General features: G+C 34.9%; 1 protein-coding gene across 4 annotated transcripts in view; it reads right to left on the bottom strand.

Moving 5' to 3' along the window:
- The window catches only part of dennd5b (DENN/MADD domain containing 5B), a 46,073-nt gene that overhangs the window by 12,530 nt on the left and 15,530 nt on the right, over nt 1-18,013 (bottom strand). For 2 of the 4 annotated variants that reach the window (XM_051889942.1, XM_051889943.1), the window contains exons 2-9: nt 17,238-17,297; nt 13,117-13,226; nt 10,408-11,131; nt 8,803-8,990; nt 4,506-5,081; nt 4,118-4,349; nt 757-907; nt 507-597 (exon numbers count right to left, since the gene is read on the bottom strand). In XM_051889942.1, coding sequence (XP_051745902.1) covers nt 507-597; nt 757-907; nt 4,118-4,349; nt 4,506-5,081; nt 8,803-8,990; nt 10,408-11,131; nt 13,117-13,226; nt 17,238-17,297 — 2,132 coding nt within the window. The remainder of the gene's footprint in view (nt 1-506; nt 598-756; nt 908-4,117; nt 4,350-4,505; nt 5,082-8,802; nt 8,991-10,407; nt 11,132-13,116; nt 13,227-17,237; nt 17,298-18,013) is intronic. The other 2 variants (XM_051889944.1, XM_051889946.1) reach the window with 1 other exon arrangement.

The following is an 18,013-nucleotide window of genomic DNA, read 5'->3' as shown; positions in this document are numbered from 1 at the left end:
AAACAATTTTTAATTGTTTGAGGAACAGACTGATATCATTGTTGTTATTGTCAACTAAAACTAAGACGTCACAAAATACAACATGTCTTACGGGTCATTTTTAAGGTGCTTTTGGATTCTTTTCGAAGCTTAAAAGCTTACGTTCTTATTTATTGTAACTACATGGAAAAGACTGACAGTTACAACCTTCAAAATTTCTCCTTTTGTGTTCCACAGAGGAAAGTAAGCCTCACGGGATTGGAACTACATGAGGATGAGTAAATGATGCCAGAATTATCATTTCTGGATGAACTATCTTTTATTTATCATCAGTTTTATCTACCATCTGGCAAATGAGTCCCTGTGAAATTATCAGTCAAAAAGAGATGAAGTAAGCAAAAAGACTTAAGATGGGAGGAATTACATGAAAAGAGTCTGTGGTAATCACAGGCTGCACATAGAACAGGATGAAAAGAAAAAGAGAAAGGAGGAGAGAGGCTGAATAGGAAGAACTGCTGCAGTCTCACCTCTTTGAGGTCATTGTCCAGCACAAGATGTTCGTTCTGCTGTCTGTGTCGGTCCACTCTGCGCTGAGTCGAGCATGTGCGATTGGACCACCTGATCACAGAGGGTTTCGATTAGTCATCCCCCCCACACACACATATTGATACAAGCTTTAAAGAGTTGCTCAGCTAATACTGACGCTGAAGCGTCACATGCCCCACACTGAATGGTCAATGTCTCATAATGGTGTCATGTGCCATAAAGCGGACTCACTTGTTGTTGGTGGGCCCTGAGGCGAGTACATCAGCCTGTAGTTTGGGAAAGAAGCCCTGCTGGTATTTTCCTTGGCCAATCTTCATATCCAGCAGGTGAGGATGGATGGCCGTGTGGTCGATCTTTCTCAGCCGTTGCTCTATGGCCTGGGCTGGAGATGAGAAACATAGCTCGAGTGAGAAGGGTTAGCTGTTGCGTTGATGTGTTGAAGTGGCATGTGACTTCAGAATGTTCACTAATAACAGACCCATAAGCTGTGAGCTCGAGGCTAGACTTCAGCAACAGTAAAATAAAAGTAGTTGAAAATAAAAAGTAATTTATTCACAAATCTACTCTTAATAAGATGCACTTTGCATGGGTTATTTTAGAATACAACTGAATAATGACATAAAGAGCTTCAATCATGAAATACAAGCAGAGTGACTAAAATAAAAATAAATTAGAATAAATAAACAGTATAATTAAAAAAATGTTATTGTAATAATAATAATTTATTATTATTATTACTACTACTACTAATAATAATATAACTTAATTTTAAATTAATAATAATAATCATTTACACAAGGTGCTTCAAAAATAAAATGAGCAGACTGACTAATAAAAAATATATATAATAATTATAAATAATAAACTAAGTATCATTATTAGTTTTAAATTAATTTTATTAACTGGTGTAAAATAATAATAATAATAATAATAATAATAAATCATATTATAGCATTTTTATATTTTTATAACTAATAAAATTAAAAACAACAACATTTAATAATTGTATTATTTATAAAACATTATTATTATTATTATTATTATTATTATTATTATTATTATTGCACTGATTTTAGAACTAATAAAATTAACAACAACAACAACAATAATAATAATATAATATATTCATTTTATTATTTATAAAATTATTATTGTTATTATTATTATTATTATGTTTTATTAAATATAAATTATATAATATTTTACACATAAGGTGCTTAATGAAATATTGGCAGATTAACATTAATAAAAATATAAATAAAAATAAACTAGTACTTACACATAAACTAAGAATAATTAATATTAATTTTATTATTGTATTTAATAATGAAAAATAAGATTAATTTTATCATTCATAAAACATGCTATTATTGCTATTATATAAATGGTATTATTATTATTACTAATAATATAACTTAATTTTAAAGTATTATTATTATTATTATTATTATTATATTATTATTATTAATTTACATGGTGCTTCAAAAATGTAATGAGCAGAGTGACTAATAAAAATATATAAATAAGCAGAATGACTTATAAAAAAATATAAATAAATAATTATAAATAATAAACTTAGTTATTAATTTTAAATTAATTTTATTAATTGGCGTAAATTATTATTATTATTATTATTATTATTATTATTATTATTATTATAAATTATTATAGCATTTTTATATTTTTATAACTAATAAAATTAACAACAACAACAACAACATATAATATTACTTATAAAACAATATTATTATTATTGCACTTATTTTATAACTAATAAAATTAACAACAACAATATTATAATATATTTATTTTATTAGTTATAAAATTATTATTATTATTATTATTATTATTATTATTATTATTATCATCATTATTACAACAACAACGTTTTATTAAATAAATTATATAATAATAATTTTACACATAAGGTGCTTCAATAATGACATATTGGCAGATTAACATTAATAAAAATATAAATAAAAATAAACTAATAATTATAAATAATAAACTAAGAATAATTAATATTAATTTTATTATTGTATTTAATAATAGTAAGATTAATTCAATCTTTTATAAAACATGCTATTATTGCTATTATATAAATGCTATTATTATTATTATTGGTCTGACAAGGAAAATAAAGTAGCTATAGTATCTGTGCAGTGCATCAGAAACGATTTTGCATAAATTGGAATAAATTCAAACCTTGTTTTCATACTAACATGCTAACTTTTTAAGCACACAACAAATAATACATAATGTTATCACTTTAATGCATTCTGAGATACACTGAAAACGTTGGGCATCTTTCATAGCGCATCTTTGGGCAGTGTGCCATTTCAGAAGCACATTTTTCAAGCCAGAACAGCAGCATCCATCTTCCAATAGTGACCTTTAGTGTGACAAGAGGTTATTGACCTAACAATGGTACTGAGGGCTTAGCGAGCAGATGCACACTCAACAATATACAGCGCACATACACACACGCAGGCTTCCCAAGATGGCACAATACTGCGCCAGGCGCCCGCTTTTTTCTTTTCAGCATTTGGCAGTCTTTCAAAAGCGATCCATTCATATGACTCATTTGAGAACACGCTCTTCAGTTCTTTCATTCTGTGCTCCTCTCCTCATTTTTCAAGCACTTCTGCTCTCTTTCTCTTTCTCCCTCCCGTCTCCTCGGCCCCTCAGCCGCCCTCTTGAACTGTCACTCTCTATAATCATCTGGGCACATAAGCAGCAATTTTTTTTTTCTACAGCTTCATTAATATTGAAATACACAATTTGTAGTGACAGAGCAACGACAGGGGGAATTACCATCGTTCAGAAAAAGAATAATAAAAGGTGCTCTGCTGAGGAGGACGTGATTGCACAAAACTCAGTAAGGCATAAAATGAGAAGACAATTTTCAATGCAGAAGAATAAATTAATATCCGCATCTGTTTATAGATACAAAACAAATAGCACCAAACACAATAAACCACCCAACAGTAAATAATTTCAAAGACTTGTACCGACCTGCAAGGGCATTCATAGTCCTATTTTTACTTCTATAATGTGACAGACTAGAAAAGCTTATTTATTTTTATTTTTTTTTAAAGAAATTAATAATTTAATTCATTAAATGTGACAGTAAAGACATAATGTTATGTTACAAAAGATGTCTTATTTCAAATAAACTTTCTATTCATAAAAATATCGTGGTTTCCACAAAATATTGAGCAGCACAAATGTTTTGATAATGATAAGAAATGTTTCTTGAGCAGCAAATCAGCATATTACATTGATTTCTGAAGGATCATGTGTTTTTATTGTATTTTTTAATCAAATAAATTCAGCTATAGTGAGCGTAACTGACTTCTCAAACCTTAGAACTGATATTGTTTGGAAGAAGAGTCTTGCCTTAAACTCACTTCAGTGGTTGAGAGATTGACGTGTTGAGCAATGTTTCGAAAGTAGCGCAGAGAGGTAAAAATTCAATTTAAATAATTGACCCTGCACATTAAACTGAGATCTAACATCGAATCAATTTGACATTTAATATATTAAGAGAAGTCAATCTCATGTCAGATCACTAACGCTGCATACTTCTTACCCGATTCCTTCAGGAAAGTGCATTTCTGGTAAACAGATGAACGCAAGCTGGGGGCGCGAACGTTGTAGAGGCGGGCCTTCTCAATGCGTCCGTCAAACACTCGTAAGAGGGGCTCTTTCTCCTCCCACTGAGACATGATCTTGTTGTCGATGAAGGTTGCAAACATTTGCGTTTCAATGAAATGGGACAGGAAGGGCAAGTACGGCTCCGGCTGGTCTGAAAGGAATGAGGCCTGAGGAGACATCAAATGAGAGAACTTAATAATGGATGTACCATCTGAAACTTTTGATGAAAACATTGGTACAAGATCAATAAAAAGTGACAAACTAGACTGAAAAAATAACATTGAGAATGTGTTTGATATTTTGGTGTGAAACACGCCAGTCACCTTGTCAAAGTTGTGCATTTGCTCTCTGTTTGTCAGCCAGGACTCCAAATCTGGCGAGTTCTGAATCACAAACGATTCGTAGTCCGCAAACATTGTCGCGAAGCGCGCGGCGAACACCTCCCTCAGCTGCACGTTCAGTTTAGCGTTCCTCAGCTCCTCTTCCTCGACAGGAGGCCTTCCTCCAAGGCTCTCATCCCCCACGGCCTTCTGTCCTGCTGCCAATGTCTCTAGACGGGCCACTTTCACCCCAGTCCTTTTGGCCAGAGCCTGCAGGCGCTCCAGGGTCGGGTTGCCTTGAAGAAGTTCCAGCATGTCCAGCGCCTCCCCGCCGAGGTTGCCGTTCCTTCTGTCGTCCACTAACTCTCTCAAGGATGTGCTTTTCAGCTCCTTCTCCAGCGTGGAGGTCTGCGTGCTGACGGCAGGTTCAGAGGAGGTATTGCCCCCCTCAGGTGAGAGGCCATAACTTAGCAACACCTCGCTGAGTTCCTGGATGAACTCTGTCTTGTTGGGGAACTGAGGAAAGTCTTCAGGCAGCTCGATGCAGTGGTTGTCGACATCAACGAAACACAGGTTCGCCTGAGGAGAGCAAGGAGATGTGTAAATTAACATACGCTTCAAACCTCTGAAAGACAAACCTTTGAGTTCTGCCGTACAACATTTTTTTAATTAAATGCCAACAGGCTGATTTAAACATTTCTGAAAATATTCATATTATATGTATGAACTGTTTTTTTTAATGTATATATTTACTGGACCAATATATTTATTAAATAATTTAATACTTAGAAAAAGTCTTGGTTCAAAAATTATTTGAAATAAATGAAATTTAGCTTCATTATTATATTATATATATATATATATATTATATATATATATATATATATATATATATATATATATATATATATATATATATATATATATATATATATATATATATATATATATATATATATATATACACACACACCCCCTTAATGTATGACCAAAAAATGAGTGCCATTGTGCATATTTTGATTTTAAGGGCAGAGAATTTGGATGTCTTTTTAAAAAATGTAATTCAAAATAATGGCCTTAACGCTACATTAACACAAAAATTATTTTATAAGCAAACTTCATTTTGATGTGCCAAACAGAGCAGCATCCAGAACAAACACAAAGGCCGGCTAGGGAATTACAGTATTCAAACACACACTGACCCAAAGCTGCGATAGCACATCATCAGCTGTACTGACCTAATAACCGAAGCCAATATCTGGAATTAGGTTAAATCAATCCAGTGGATCATTAGAAATCTCACTGTGTGTGCTGTTTAGTCACATGCAATGCAGCTCATGCAGTCAAAATGCCCTAAAGTCAGTGTGTGTGAGCGTGACCTTGTTGCTGTAAAAATAAATCAGTCAAGCAGAACTGTCCGCTCTGTCAGGCCACAATGCTGCCAGCCTGTCATAAAGAAGCATTTAGGCCAGTATGTGTATATTTAAACTAGCTAAAAATATATTTTGCTATTAAAAAAAAGTGTTTTAGATTAAGGTTATGATTTGAGTTCATCTTTAGGGTCACTAATTTGACTGTCTTTACTTCAAATCAATGTATATAATTTGAAACATGTGTCAAGATGTGTCTGTGCACATGTAGGTTTGTTTTTGTTGTACACACATCCAACACTGTTCCTGATCAGAATATAATCCTGTTCTCTTATGAGCAAAGGCAATGGGCAGGAGCTGGAGCATAATAATTGAACTAAATGTCACTGTGAGCCATCCTATTTTGCTATTACACAAGGACACGTCAGCCTCAAGTGGTTTTGAAGCAAGGACAAGGAAAAGGTTGTGAGAAGAGCAGCATTTTAACAGAATCCAGCCTCAAGAGATGACTTTATGGAAACGGCAAGCCTAGAATGCACTGCAACAAGGTCAGTGGAAAAATCCAAGATGGTGGATGAGGCAAAATGTAAATAATAGTTATAATTTTACCCAATATTTGTGTGCTGTTCATTTAAACAAGCTTTTATTAGAGTATTGCACTGTTAGCTTAGCAACATGCTAACAGCAAACACAAATTGAATCAAGCCGGGTTGACCAGTTTGTTGTCCCAAAGCTCTTAAAGGGTTAGTTCACCCCAAAATGAAAATTCTGTCATTAATTACTCAACCTCATGTCATTCTAAACCCGTAAGACTTTTGTTCATCTTCGGAACACAAATGAAGATCTTTTTAGTGAAATCTGAGAGCTTTCTGTCCCTCCACTGACAGCCTATGCAACTACCACTTTCAAGCCCCAGAAAGGTAGTAAAAACATCATTAAAGTAATCCGTGTGACTCCAGTGTGTCAGAGATTAATATTTTGCAAATACAGTGTTAAATTATGGGTTTTTTTTGCGCAAACAAATCACTCGTGTCGTTTCATACAATTGAGGCTAAACCACTGGAGTCACATGGATTACTTTAATGATGTCTTTACTACCTTTCTGGGGCTTGAAAGTGGTAGTTGTGTAGGTCATCAGTGGAGGGACAGAAAGCTCTCAGATTTCATTAAAAAGATCTTTATTTGTGTCCCAAAGATGAACGAAAGTCTTATGGGTTTAGAATGGCATGAGGGAGAGTAATTAATGACAATTTTCATTTTCGAGTGTGGGTTAGGTATATTGAGTATGTGATATACAGACCCCAAACTTTTGACTTTAACTTTTAAATGGTACTGTATAGAAATAAGTTTTTCAAATGCTCCGTTCCAGATTCTCACTAATAAAATACAGCAAAAAGTAGGGCTGGGCGATTTGGCAAAAACATAAAATCTCGATCTTTTCAAAACGATTGACCGATTCACGATTTCGATTTTTTTTGTTTAACTAGTCAACTTAAAAACTTAACTACAATATGATTCAAGTAACATTTTCTTTATTAACCATCTGGTTAAAAAAGTTCTTTTCCAAGTGTACCACACCTGAAGTGATCAACATGGTGTAAATGTAAAACAAATGACTTATTTGTTAAATATCTTAGCAGAAAATATGCATTAAATATGAAGGCAAATATTGTACATACTTATTTTAAACATATTCTATATATTCATAAATTATTTAAAATAAGAAATGCTAAAAATATTTCTTAGCCAAAAAGTAATAGCAATAAATAACACCAGTAATAGGCTATTATTAACAGCAAATGCTTTGTAAAAACAGAAAATAACAGCAGCTTTCACCCTGTCACCATCATGCAAACATGAAATATCAAACACAGCAGTAGTTTTTTAGCTGTTGCACTCGTGTCTCGCGTCTTTTGCAGCGTCTCACCCATGAAACGGCATTCTAAAAACGTGGCAGTCAAGTTAAAAAAAAAAAAAGTTCAACTTGCGTTTAATAACTGTTTTTTTTCCCATTCCACTGCCCATGTTTGATTTTTTTAAACGCAATAACGCGTTTCTGAATGGACAGGCGCTTAAGAATAGTGATGTGTTCTATGTTCATAGAGCGTCACATGAGAGCGGTTAATCAGGCGCGCCGGCACCATCATGAGGTCAGATCATTTTCTTCTCTTAACGGTTATCATTGCTGTATTGTCAACATGTCTAATTGTAACGTTTGCTAACATTTTTATTCAAAATCGCGATTTCTCAATGTAAAAATAAGAAAATTAAATTCGAATTAATCAAAAAAAATCTTAAAAATCGCCCAGCCCTAGCAAAAAGAAACACGGAAGTCATGCAGTAAAACGGAAACCCATGCAGTTGTTCCAAAATGAGCCATCTCCTTTCACTCCCCTTTGTTCTCATCAGTCTTTTTTTCTGGGTCAGAGCGACTTCAAAGAGAATGCATAGCAGGGAATCTGGATGTGGAGTTTTACGGAAAATGGGATTTAGGGATAAGGATGTGGGGAAGCCTTGCGGCACCCAGACAGACAAATCATGAATAATTAACCTCTGCTAAGAATTCTGATACAGTGCGACAAAGAAACAAAGGATCGGAAGATAATGCCACATGTCAACATGGAAGCACTGCATTCCAGCATCCCGCTAAGAAATAAAGACTGTAAGAGAAGAGCCTCATACTGTTAGGCTATTTTCAGCAAAGGCCTCCGGTGCTTTTTAAAAGAACTGAGGGCGTTCTCATATATGCAAATCACCCATCGTCACAAGCCAATCCGGCTCCAAACTTATAAAGCCTCTTAGAAAAACAGCCCACTTGACAGATGCATCCACGTCCCAGGTCCCTAAGTGGCTGTGCCATGATAAGGAGTGTGAATATGTTTTAAAGTGTGAGTGCAGGTTTGTGGATGTGAACAGTGTGTGCGGGTTACCTCTTGAGGCAGCTCTAGTTTGGAGCGGTCCGTGCCATCTTTGGACTGCAGGCCCATGAGATAGGGCACAGGGGCGTCCAAGAAGTGCAGCAGAGAAGCGGGAAGGATGGGCACGTACACATGTTGCCACTGGAACGGGAACAGCAACGTTGTGATTCCCTCCGCAACCACCATGAGCCTCTGGTAGTCTAGACATATATGGGAAAAGGAAAAAAAAAAAAAAATTGAACAAGTTCAAATCACAAAAGAAATATAAGAAATTATATTATACACTAAAGTAAATAAATATGTAATAAATTGTAATTAAAGTATGTTGAAAAGAGGGTCAAAAATTCTCCTTTCACTTACTACTAGTCAGTGAATCGTAAAAATGCACTTCCCCTTAAATGTCTTACCAGCAACGAAACTGTATATTGCATTATAAATGGAAAAACAATAATAAAATGGAAAAACAACAAATAAATGAAGAACATAGAGAAATAAAACAATACAAATTAACAAAAATAAAAACAAATAAAAATTATCTAGTTTTTTTTGCCTACTACATTTGTATCACAAATAGTCTCTCTATGACGGATCAGTCATAGAGAGATATGTCTGCGACATTTCAGCTAAGGTCTGACTATCATAACCATGAATAATGTTAAAATTCCTAAAACTGGCTAGTAAATCCATTTGATTTAACCATCAAAGTAATTTCTACTTGCATCTGGCACTTGACGATGGCTCATTTTAGATCCTGGGATCTGACTGAAATTTGATGAAAGGCACCTGTATGGTAGACTTACTAAAACAGGGCAGTGTGATTATTAATAGATGTTTCTCGCAAAATCTTATCATTAGTTTATATGGAGAACAGTCAGAGGAATTCATTAGCATGTGTATCAGCTTGTGTTTGCTGAAAAGCATATGTGCTGCAGCAGGGTAATGTAATATTCATTAGACTCCTCTACATACACTCAGTCTCCACATCAAAGGCCCTGCAGAGATGCATTTGCCAGCATCAGAAATTAAATTTAAATGCTTAAATAAGAGATGAACTGATCTGCATAGTCAAAACTTAAGCCACAGTCTGTAAAGTTGATGTAAAAAGTAGGACTGTCAACTGATTAAACATTTAATTAGATTTATATTTAAATTTGTTTAATGCATTTTAATATTTACAGAGAAAAGCCTCCAAATTAACCGAATTTATAACTTTAAATTATTGTGGCAGTAAATCATTAGACAAACTTTACAAGTACAAAAAGTCCATATATTGTTTGGAAACGCTGCATCACTGAAATAAATAAATAAATAAATAAATAAATAAATAAATGTGTAGTATTATTGTATAAATTATGCATTTTAATGTTTATTTTTTTTATATTTTATTGTATTATTTCAATAAAATTAAAAAAATATAATTATAAAACAAAACCAAACAAAACATAAAACAAAACCAAAAACATAAAAACAAAACAAAACCATAAAACAAAAACGTAAAATAAAACAAAACAAAACCATAAAAACAAAAAAACAAAACCATAAAACAAAACAAAAACATAACACAAAAACAAAACAAAACAAAAAATAAATTTTAAGTTCCAATCCTACATTTCTTACCCTGTGAGTAGAGGAGGATCTGCATCTCCAGCAGGACACAAGTAAAAAGCTGCACCAGATTTTCCACACCCAACAACCGGAAGGCCTCACCCAGTGGAAAATCAGCCAATGGCAGCTCCCCGACACCAGGCCTCTGGCACATGATAGGTTCATACACTCCGTGGAACTTTAAAGAGCGTCCGGGCGGTGGCAAGGGTACTTCATAGAGGATGTTGTAGATGTAGCTTTCCAAAGGGAGTGGGGGTGGCTGATGGGAGATGACGGCCCGGTGGATCTGGGACAGGAAGCGTTTACAGGCGTGCATGAAGGGCATGGGCGTGATTAGACACATAGCTTTGGACGCGTACAGAGTGTCGCGAACAGAGTCGTAGCCTTCCCCAGAGCATCCACAGCTCCTGCGGCCCCCTTGTGAGGATGAAGTTGAGGAGGGAGACTCGACTTCATCCAGGCTGCTGGCTAAAGAGTCCATACTAGAGGAGGATGAGGACGAGGAGGAAGAGGATGATGAAGGGCAGTTATGCGCTGATGCATTATGTTCCGCTTGGTGCATCTGGTGTAGCGTCTGCATAGCGGAGCAGATCTGAGGGCTGGTCACCTCCTCGTAGAAGGTGTGAACAAAACCATAAGTGCGAGATCCGTCTTCTCTTGTGATGAGGAACGAGTGGAACTGGGGGGTGCGACTGTCACGCTGTGTTCGGAATGACAGACCTTTGGGCATGCAGAGCTGGGGAGAAAGAGAAAATATTGCTTTAGTAACTACATATTTTGTAATGTTGTTTTATTGTGCAATTTTGGCTTCTACCGTTTACATTTCCAGCAACAAGATATCAAAGCAGTGAACTTGAGCCTAAAGGGTTAGATCAACCAAAAATGAAAATTACTCCATGATTTACTGACGCTCAAGCCATCCTAGGTGTATATGACTATTTTCTTTCAGACGAATACAATCGGAGTTATATTAAATAATGTCCTGGCTCTTACAAGCTTTATAATGGCAGTGAAGAGGATGAGATTTTGAAGCCAAAAAAGTGCATCCATCCATCATAAAAGATATCAACACAGCTCCGGAGGGGTAATAAAAGCCTTCTGAAGCGAAGCGAAGCGGTGCGTTTGTGTAAGAAAAATATCCATATTTAAAACTTTAAAAACTAAAATAACTAGCTTCCAACAGACGGCTGTATGCTTTGATTTACGGCGAAATAGAAATTGTTATAAAAGCTTATAAAATTGCAAAATATTCTGCTGAACAGTACATTTTCAGCATGTTGTCTGCACTAAACAGGGCAGAAATAGGAAGCTTTTGCACCTACGCTTCTGCTTCGCTCTTATTTACACCGCACCGTGCTGCTCGCACATGCACTGTGAATACTGCAACCTGTTAATATGAGCACTGAAATAGTGTCATTCAAGTGCCATCTGAAACTGGCAAGCACTGAAAAGACTGAGAAAAGGAAGGAGAGAGTGAGAGGACAGCAAGAGAACAAAAGAATGCGGGAGTGAAAAGATTAGCCCAGGGTGGAATTGAAAAATGAAAGTAATCACTGGGGGAATTTTATCCAGGCCTTGAAGGATTGAAAACTGAAATGGAGTTCTGTGATTGCAAGCTGTCTTTCAAAGCACTTTCAATGTATGTGTGAACCTCTGCAGAGAAAAGACTGGCCTTGAAAAATGACTCAACAGGAATGTCATTCCATTTTTTGCTCAAATGATCTGACAGCATCACGACTGGCAGTGCTGTACACTTCAGGTGTTTTTTTCCAGAGCGAGAACACGCACAATGAGCCGTTTCCATGCCGACGTAAGCAGAGAGCTTGGGTTGAATAATTGATGCTGGTGTCACTACTGCCAAGCTTCCGTTTACGTTTGCTGATGGAAAAAATGACCTTGCAGCACGGGAACGATAGGTCAGAGGTTTTCGTTACCTCTGCGTGCACTGGGACAGTAACAAAAACCCGGCTGATCTGTGCATGCAACCACAGAATGAGCGAGAGTCTGTGTGTACATGTTATGACACTCCAAATCATTGCAGATACAGATCTCTCCAATGACTGATGTGAGAAATAGTGAGATTGTGTGTGGGAACCTTTATTTGAAAGGGAAATACAACAAGTTTAAATTTGTCGGATGTGATAGATTTCTCTTAAAAGTTTGCCTTGATTAGCAAGCCTCATCATGCTCTGAAATTCACATTCAAACAAAACAAAAAACACGAAACAAAACAAAAAACAAAACACAAAACAAAAAACAAGAAACAAAATGCAAAATAAAACAAAAAAATAAAATTTTAAAATAAAAATAAATAAAATATAAATATACTATAAATATATAAAATGAAATAAAATAAAAATTAGATAGATTTCTCGTAAAAGTTTGCCTTGGTTGACAAGCCTCACCGTGCTCTGAAAGGCACATGTGCCCTAAACACACTTCAAACAAAACACGAAACAAAACAGAAAACACAACAAAATACACAAATCAAAACAAAAAAACAAAACAAAATGCTAAATTAAATTTTTTTTAAAAAAAAATTATAAAATAAAAAAATAAATAAAATAAAATATAAAAATACTATAAATATATAAAATTAAATAAAATAAAAATTATTTTAAAAAATGAATAAATAAAACTAAATGTTCAAACCAAATGCTGAAAAAATAAATCAAAGGGGCAAACCAAACAGGTAAGTTTAAAAGTACTGAAGTCACTTACCATGTTAACAGCATCCTGATCAAATGGGTTGCACTCAATGTTCTCTGGGTAGTGGGCCAGAACTTTGGATTTAAAGGTCCTTTTGAGGGGGCTCTGATCAAAGTTTTCCCCTGCAGAGAGGAAGTTGTAAGGAATAAGGATAAGTAGAGACCTGGAAACATCTTTTACATTATTCATAATCTTTAAAATGCAAAAGCAACTACGGAATGAGTGTGTCTGAATTCTTAAACCGTCATAAAGAAGTCGTCTCAGTTTCACTGCATTAAACTAAACTAATAAAAGTTTCACGAATTCACCACTAAAATGCAAACTCGAGGCCTTTTGAGAGACATCCATGTGAACAAGTTACAGAGGATTACATGCTTTACATCTACTTACACCGCGTCTACACCGGACATGAGCGGCGCAACAAAAAACAATAGAATCCATTATAATCAGTGATGCTGTCTACACTGGATGCGGCGAGACGCGACAACAAATCCCCAACAGTAAACTGATGCCTCGTTCTATTTATGAAGTACTCGCGATACTTCTCATAGGAAGGACAAATGGATTTGCAACGGTCGCTTTGTCGCGTCCAGTGTAGACAGCTTCTAGCTGTTGCGGCGCGATGCGACGCGTCAACGGTCGAGTCCGGTGTAGACATGGTGTTTGTAGTGCTAAACCTTTCTAGATAAGGTTTACTTGTATTTGAATATAGCTACAGTAAAATAAAATAAACAAAAAACTGGCATATTTCTCTAAAGCACACACACCTTATTTTGATGGCTTAACTTGTTTAAACTGCTGTGGAATTAATTTTAATCTAATTCCTACAGCTCTCTCAGGTAGGTTGGACAGAAATCCACTTGTATGTGACCCATATACGACACCTGTCATGAGGATAGTGTTGATCTGAGCAGGAATCCTCACCCTCTAATCTCAACAATACTCATCTGGGTTTCATTACCGTTATCAGGGGCATTCATTTTCACTCTCATATCCCAATAAAAAGAGAATTCACTCACACAGACTGACTCACTTAAGGATGCAATAACATCAGTACAATCAATAGTTGATAAAAACATACATACATACACATATATATATATATATATATACATATATATATATACATATATACACACACACACACACACACACAAACAATATGTTTCCAATGTCAAATTTATTTTTAAGTTTTCACAACTGAATTTAAAGGCGGAAATTGCATTGATAGTGGTTTTGTTTTTCTTTAATATTTTTGAATATTTATACTTCAGTTTTATAATTTGGTTATTGCTTTCAAGAGTTATGTTGCCATCAGCTGGTTTACTTATATTTTAAACAATTTTTGACCCATGTTTTTCAAACAATTAGGCTTACACACTTTAATTTGCACATTGTTTGACAGAGAGTACTGGATAAGACGTGGAATTTGTCCAATTAATTGAAGAAACAAAAATGGCTTGATCGATTATCAATACAGTTATTTATTTATTTATTTTTTTCACACTTTATTGACAGATTTATACCTAATATCTTCCATGTGAGCACCATGCCTTAATGTGTCTGAAACACGTGTGCTAACCGCTATACTACAGTTATATTTGTAAATTTTAGATATATTTCAAAATTAAAATGCATCAATAACCACATTTGTCGAGAGTACATTTGAAAGATAAAATCTGAGATGATTTTAGGTCACGTAATCACATTGTGTTACTTTCAACCACCATGAACGTAACAGTTTCATGAAACACCTTCTTTTTTTTTTTTTTTTTTTGACTCAGTGCATGTTAGTGCGTCTCAAACAGGCCGACACATGCCGCCTGCGGTGTTTGATGAAAATGGCATAGCTTTGACAGCAAAACGCAAGCGGGAACAGAGATTGGAAAAGAGCCATGATTGCCACAACAGTGCAGATTACAGGAACAGACAGTGTGTCATGCAGGATTTGGATCTGATGAGAGTTAAAAAAACAGATTTAAATCGAATGGATGTGAAGCAAACAAGATAGAGATTGCAGTTAGCATGAAAAGATAAACAAGACAACTAACTGACGATGGCACATGTTGAAGCTGAAAACTCAGGCACTCAGAATAAGGCATGAGAGTGTGTTGAGGTAATTAAAATGGAGTCTAATTAACATCTAGTCCAAATCAACTGACATGTATGAAGATCATTTACGACCTGAATCTGTGCACTGTGGGGTGAACTAGCGGTGATTTTATAGGAAAGACTATGTGACAGCCCTAGGCATTAACTAACAGGAAAGGACAGGGAGGAGGAGACTAAAGCCTACTAAAGCCCTTTATAACAGAGAGAGTCTGAGGCCGCAGGCATACACGTGAGAAAGAAAGAGAGACAGACTGATGCAAACTCCCCATGAAGTGATAGCAGGAACAGCAGGAGAACAGCAGAAAAACAAGACAGGGAGGGAGCAAGAGATAGTCAGTGTTGCAAGAGAACAGGAACCGATTTAAAATAACAAGCAGAGGCAAATGACCCACATTTAACTATGATGAGGCTGCATATCGCAAACTGAGAAAGAACAAGAGGAAAAGAGGGAGGAAGTAGTAAGGACCGAAAGCTAAAATGACAACAATGACCCCGTTTACACTTGGCATTCAACATGGTCAAAGCAACGTCAAGTCAAAATCAGCTTTTTTTTTTTTTTTTCTCCATAATGTATATTCATTGTCTTATAAACTATTAAATCAAAATAAACTATTAAAACCTGTCTGGTCTCATAATCTTTAATCAAAATGTAATAACTTGCTATTTTTGCCTAGCTATTCAGGTAAACTCACAATCAGTCTTGCTCCATTCTGATATAATATTAAATACTCTGTATTTTAATATTATAGAATGGATGTTTTACAAATTAATATTAACATAAATTGAATTAATTCTTTAATATTTTGCTTACGTGAAAAAAAATTAAATAATAATAATAAATAATTAAATGATAAATGTTATTAAATGTTAAATATACCATATTCTAAAATATTTCGATTAAAATTATATAATCTTAGTCTAAATCGTTTAAAAATAAAATACAAATATTTTAGTTATATATTTAACCAATAAATATTAAAATAAAATAATTAAATATTCTATAATATTAAAATTCGATCATTTAAAAATTCAAATATTAAAAATCAATATTAAAATGCAAACATCTTGTTTAAATCATTTTAAAATAAAATACTAAACTAATTTTAAATATTACATGCTAATTTAATCAATATTATAATGTACCATATGAAAAATGGTTATTCATTTCAAGATTTTGTGGTTAGATTAAAATTTGAGAGAAATGTTGGGTGGTTTTCATTTTTTGTGCTTTATCCATTATGTAATAATGCATTGTAATAAGAAATGCATTTAGTCGCAAAATCAAAAGACCCTCCCCTCAAAGTCTGAATATAAGAGGACACTGGAGATACATTCTGGAAGCATATTATATTAATATTAATCTGTCTTGCCATGAGCACTTGAGATCGGATCATCCAAGGATCTTAAAGGGATAGTTTACCCAAAAATGAAAATTATCCCATGATTTACTCACCCTCAAGCAATCCTAGGTGTATATGACTATCTTCTTTCAGACGAACACATTCGAAGTTATATTAACGCTTCCACGTTCGTCAATGCATCATGCGTCAGGTCTGAGATTACTCTTTTGCCACAAGTCGATTTGCGTAGGTCATCTGCAGGAAACTAGTTATTTTAGTTTATAAAGATTTAAATATGGGTATTTTTCCTTACAAAAACCCATTGCTTCGCTTCAGAAGGCCTTTTTTAACCCCCTGGATCCGTGTGGTTATCTTTTATGACGGATGAATGCACTTTTTTGGACTTCAAAATCAGGAGCGCCATTCACTCCCATTATAAAGCTTGGAAGAGCCAGGATATTTTTTAATATCTCTCCAATTGTGTTTGTTTCAAAGAAGAAAGTCATATACACCTAGGATGGCTTGAGGGTGAGTAAATCATGGGATAATCTTCATTTTTGGGTGAACTATTACTAACCTTCAATACCAGACGTAATCAGGGCCAAAGGAACAGAGAATGGGAAATAAGAATGAAGAAATTTAGGAAAACTTAGCAGTGAGGAGGTTAATGATGATGTTTACCTGCTGCCAAGGCCTCTGGGTCCTTGCCCTGTCGATCGGCCTCTAGCCATTGGTACAAAGCTGAGATGGCAAACACACAAACAGACAAACAAAAAGCAAAAATGTCAAACCAAACACAGAAATGGAGAAGCAAACAAAATGATGCGTGACTACTAAATTCAAAGTGCAATGGCTTTGCAGACAGACAGCGTGTGTGTTATTCTGCAGACTGAGCAGTGATGGAGGTGAAGTGAGACATGTTTCACAGCCTCTGCTTTGGCGAGCACAGCTTGACTGTAGGCTGCACTCTCTGCTGGGACGGAGACATCACGTTGTGCATGACCAGCAAGCACTCGCAAAATATATTAATGGTGGGTGTTAAAGGAACACTACAAGATATGTAGGTAGACAAGAAATATCTACATGTGCAACCCACACACATACACATATTCAATCACAGTCTTCAATGCCTGGCTGAGAAGTCATCTTCGATTCGGCCTCAAACAGTTTGGATCATCAAAATTGGATATGTGTTGGATGTGTGTCATTTATAAAATATCGCCCAAGACATTCAATGTGCACTGGGGAAACCCCTGTCAGAAAACCATGATCATATTTCACTTAAAAATCAAAAGATAAAAATCTAAATCTAATCTTATCTCATAAAATAAAATAAAAGGTAACACTTTATTTTAGGGTGACGTAGTTACATGTTACTACATGTACTAACTATAGTAATAACAGTAATTACAAGTAACCATAAATCTATAGTAAGTACATGTACTTAATTAATATTA

This window comes from Ctenopharyngodon idella, chromosome 4, assembly GCF_019924925.1.
Source record: "Ctenopharyngodon idella isolate HZGC_01 chromosome 4, HZGC01, whole genome shotgun sequence".
NCBI lineage: Eukaryota > Metazoa > Chordata > Actinopteri > Cypriniformes > Xenocyprididae > Ctenopharyngodon > Ctenopharyngodon idella.
Note: the sequence above shows the minus strand (reverse complement) of the source record. Positions and strands in the feature narration are given on the sequence as shown.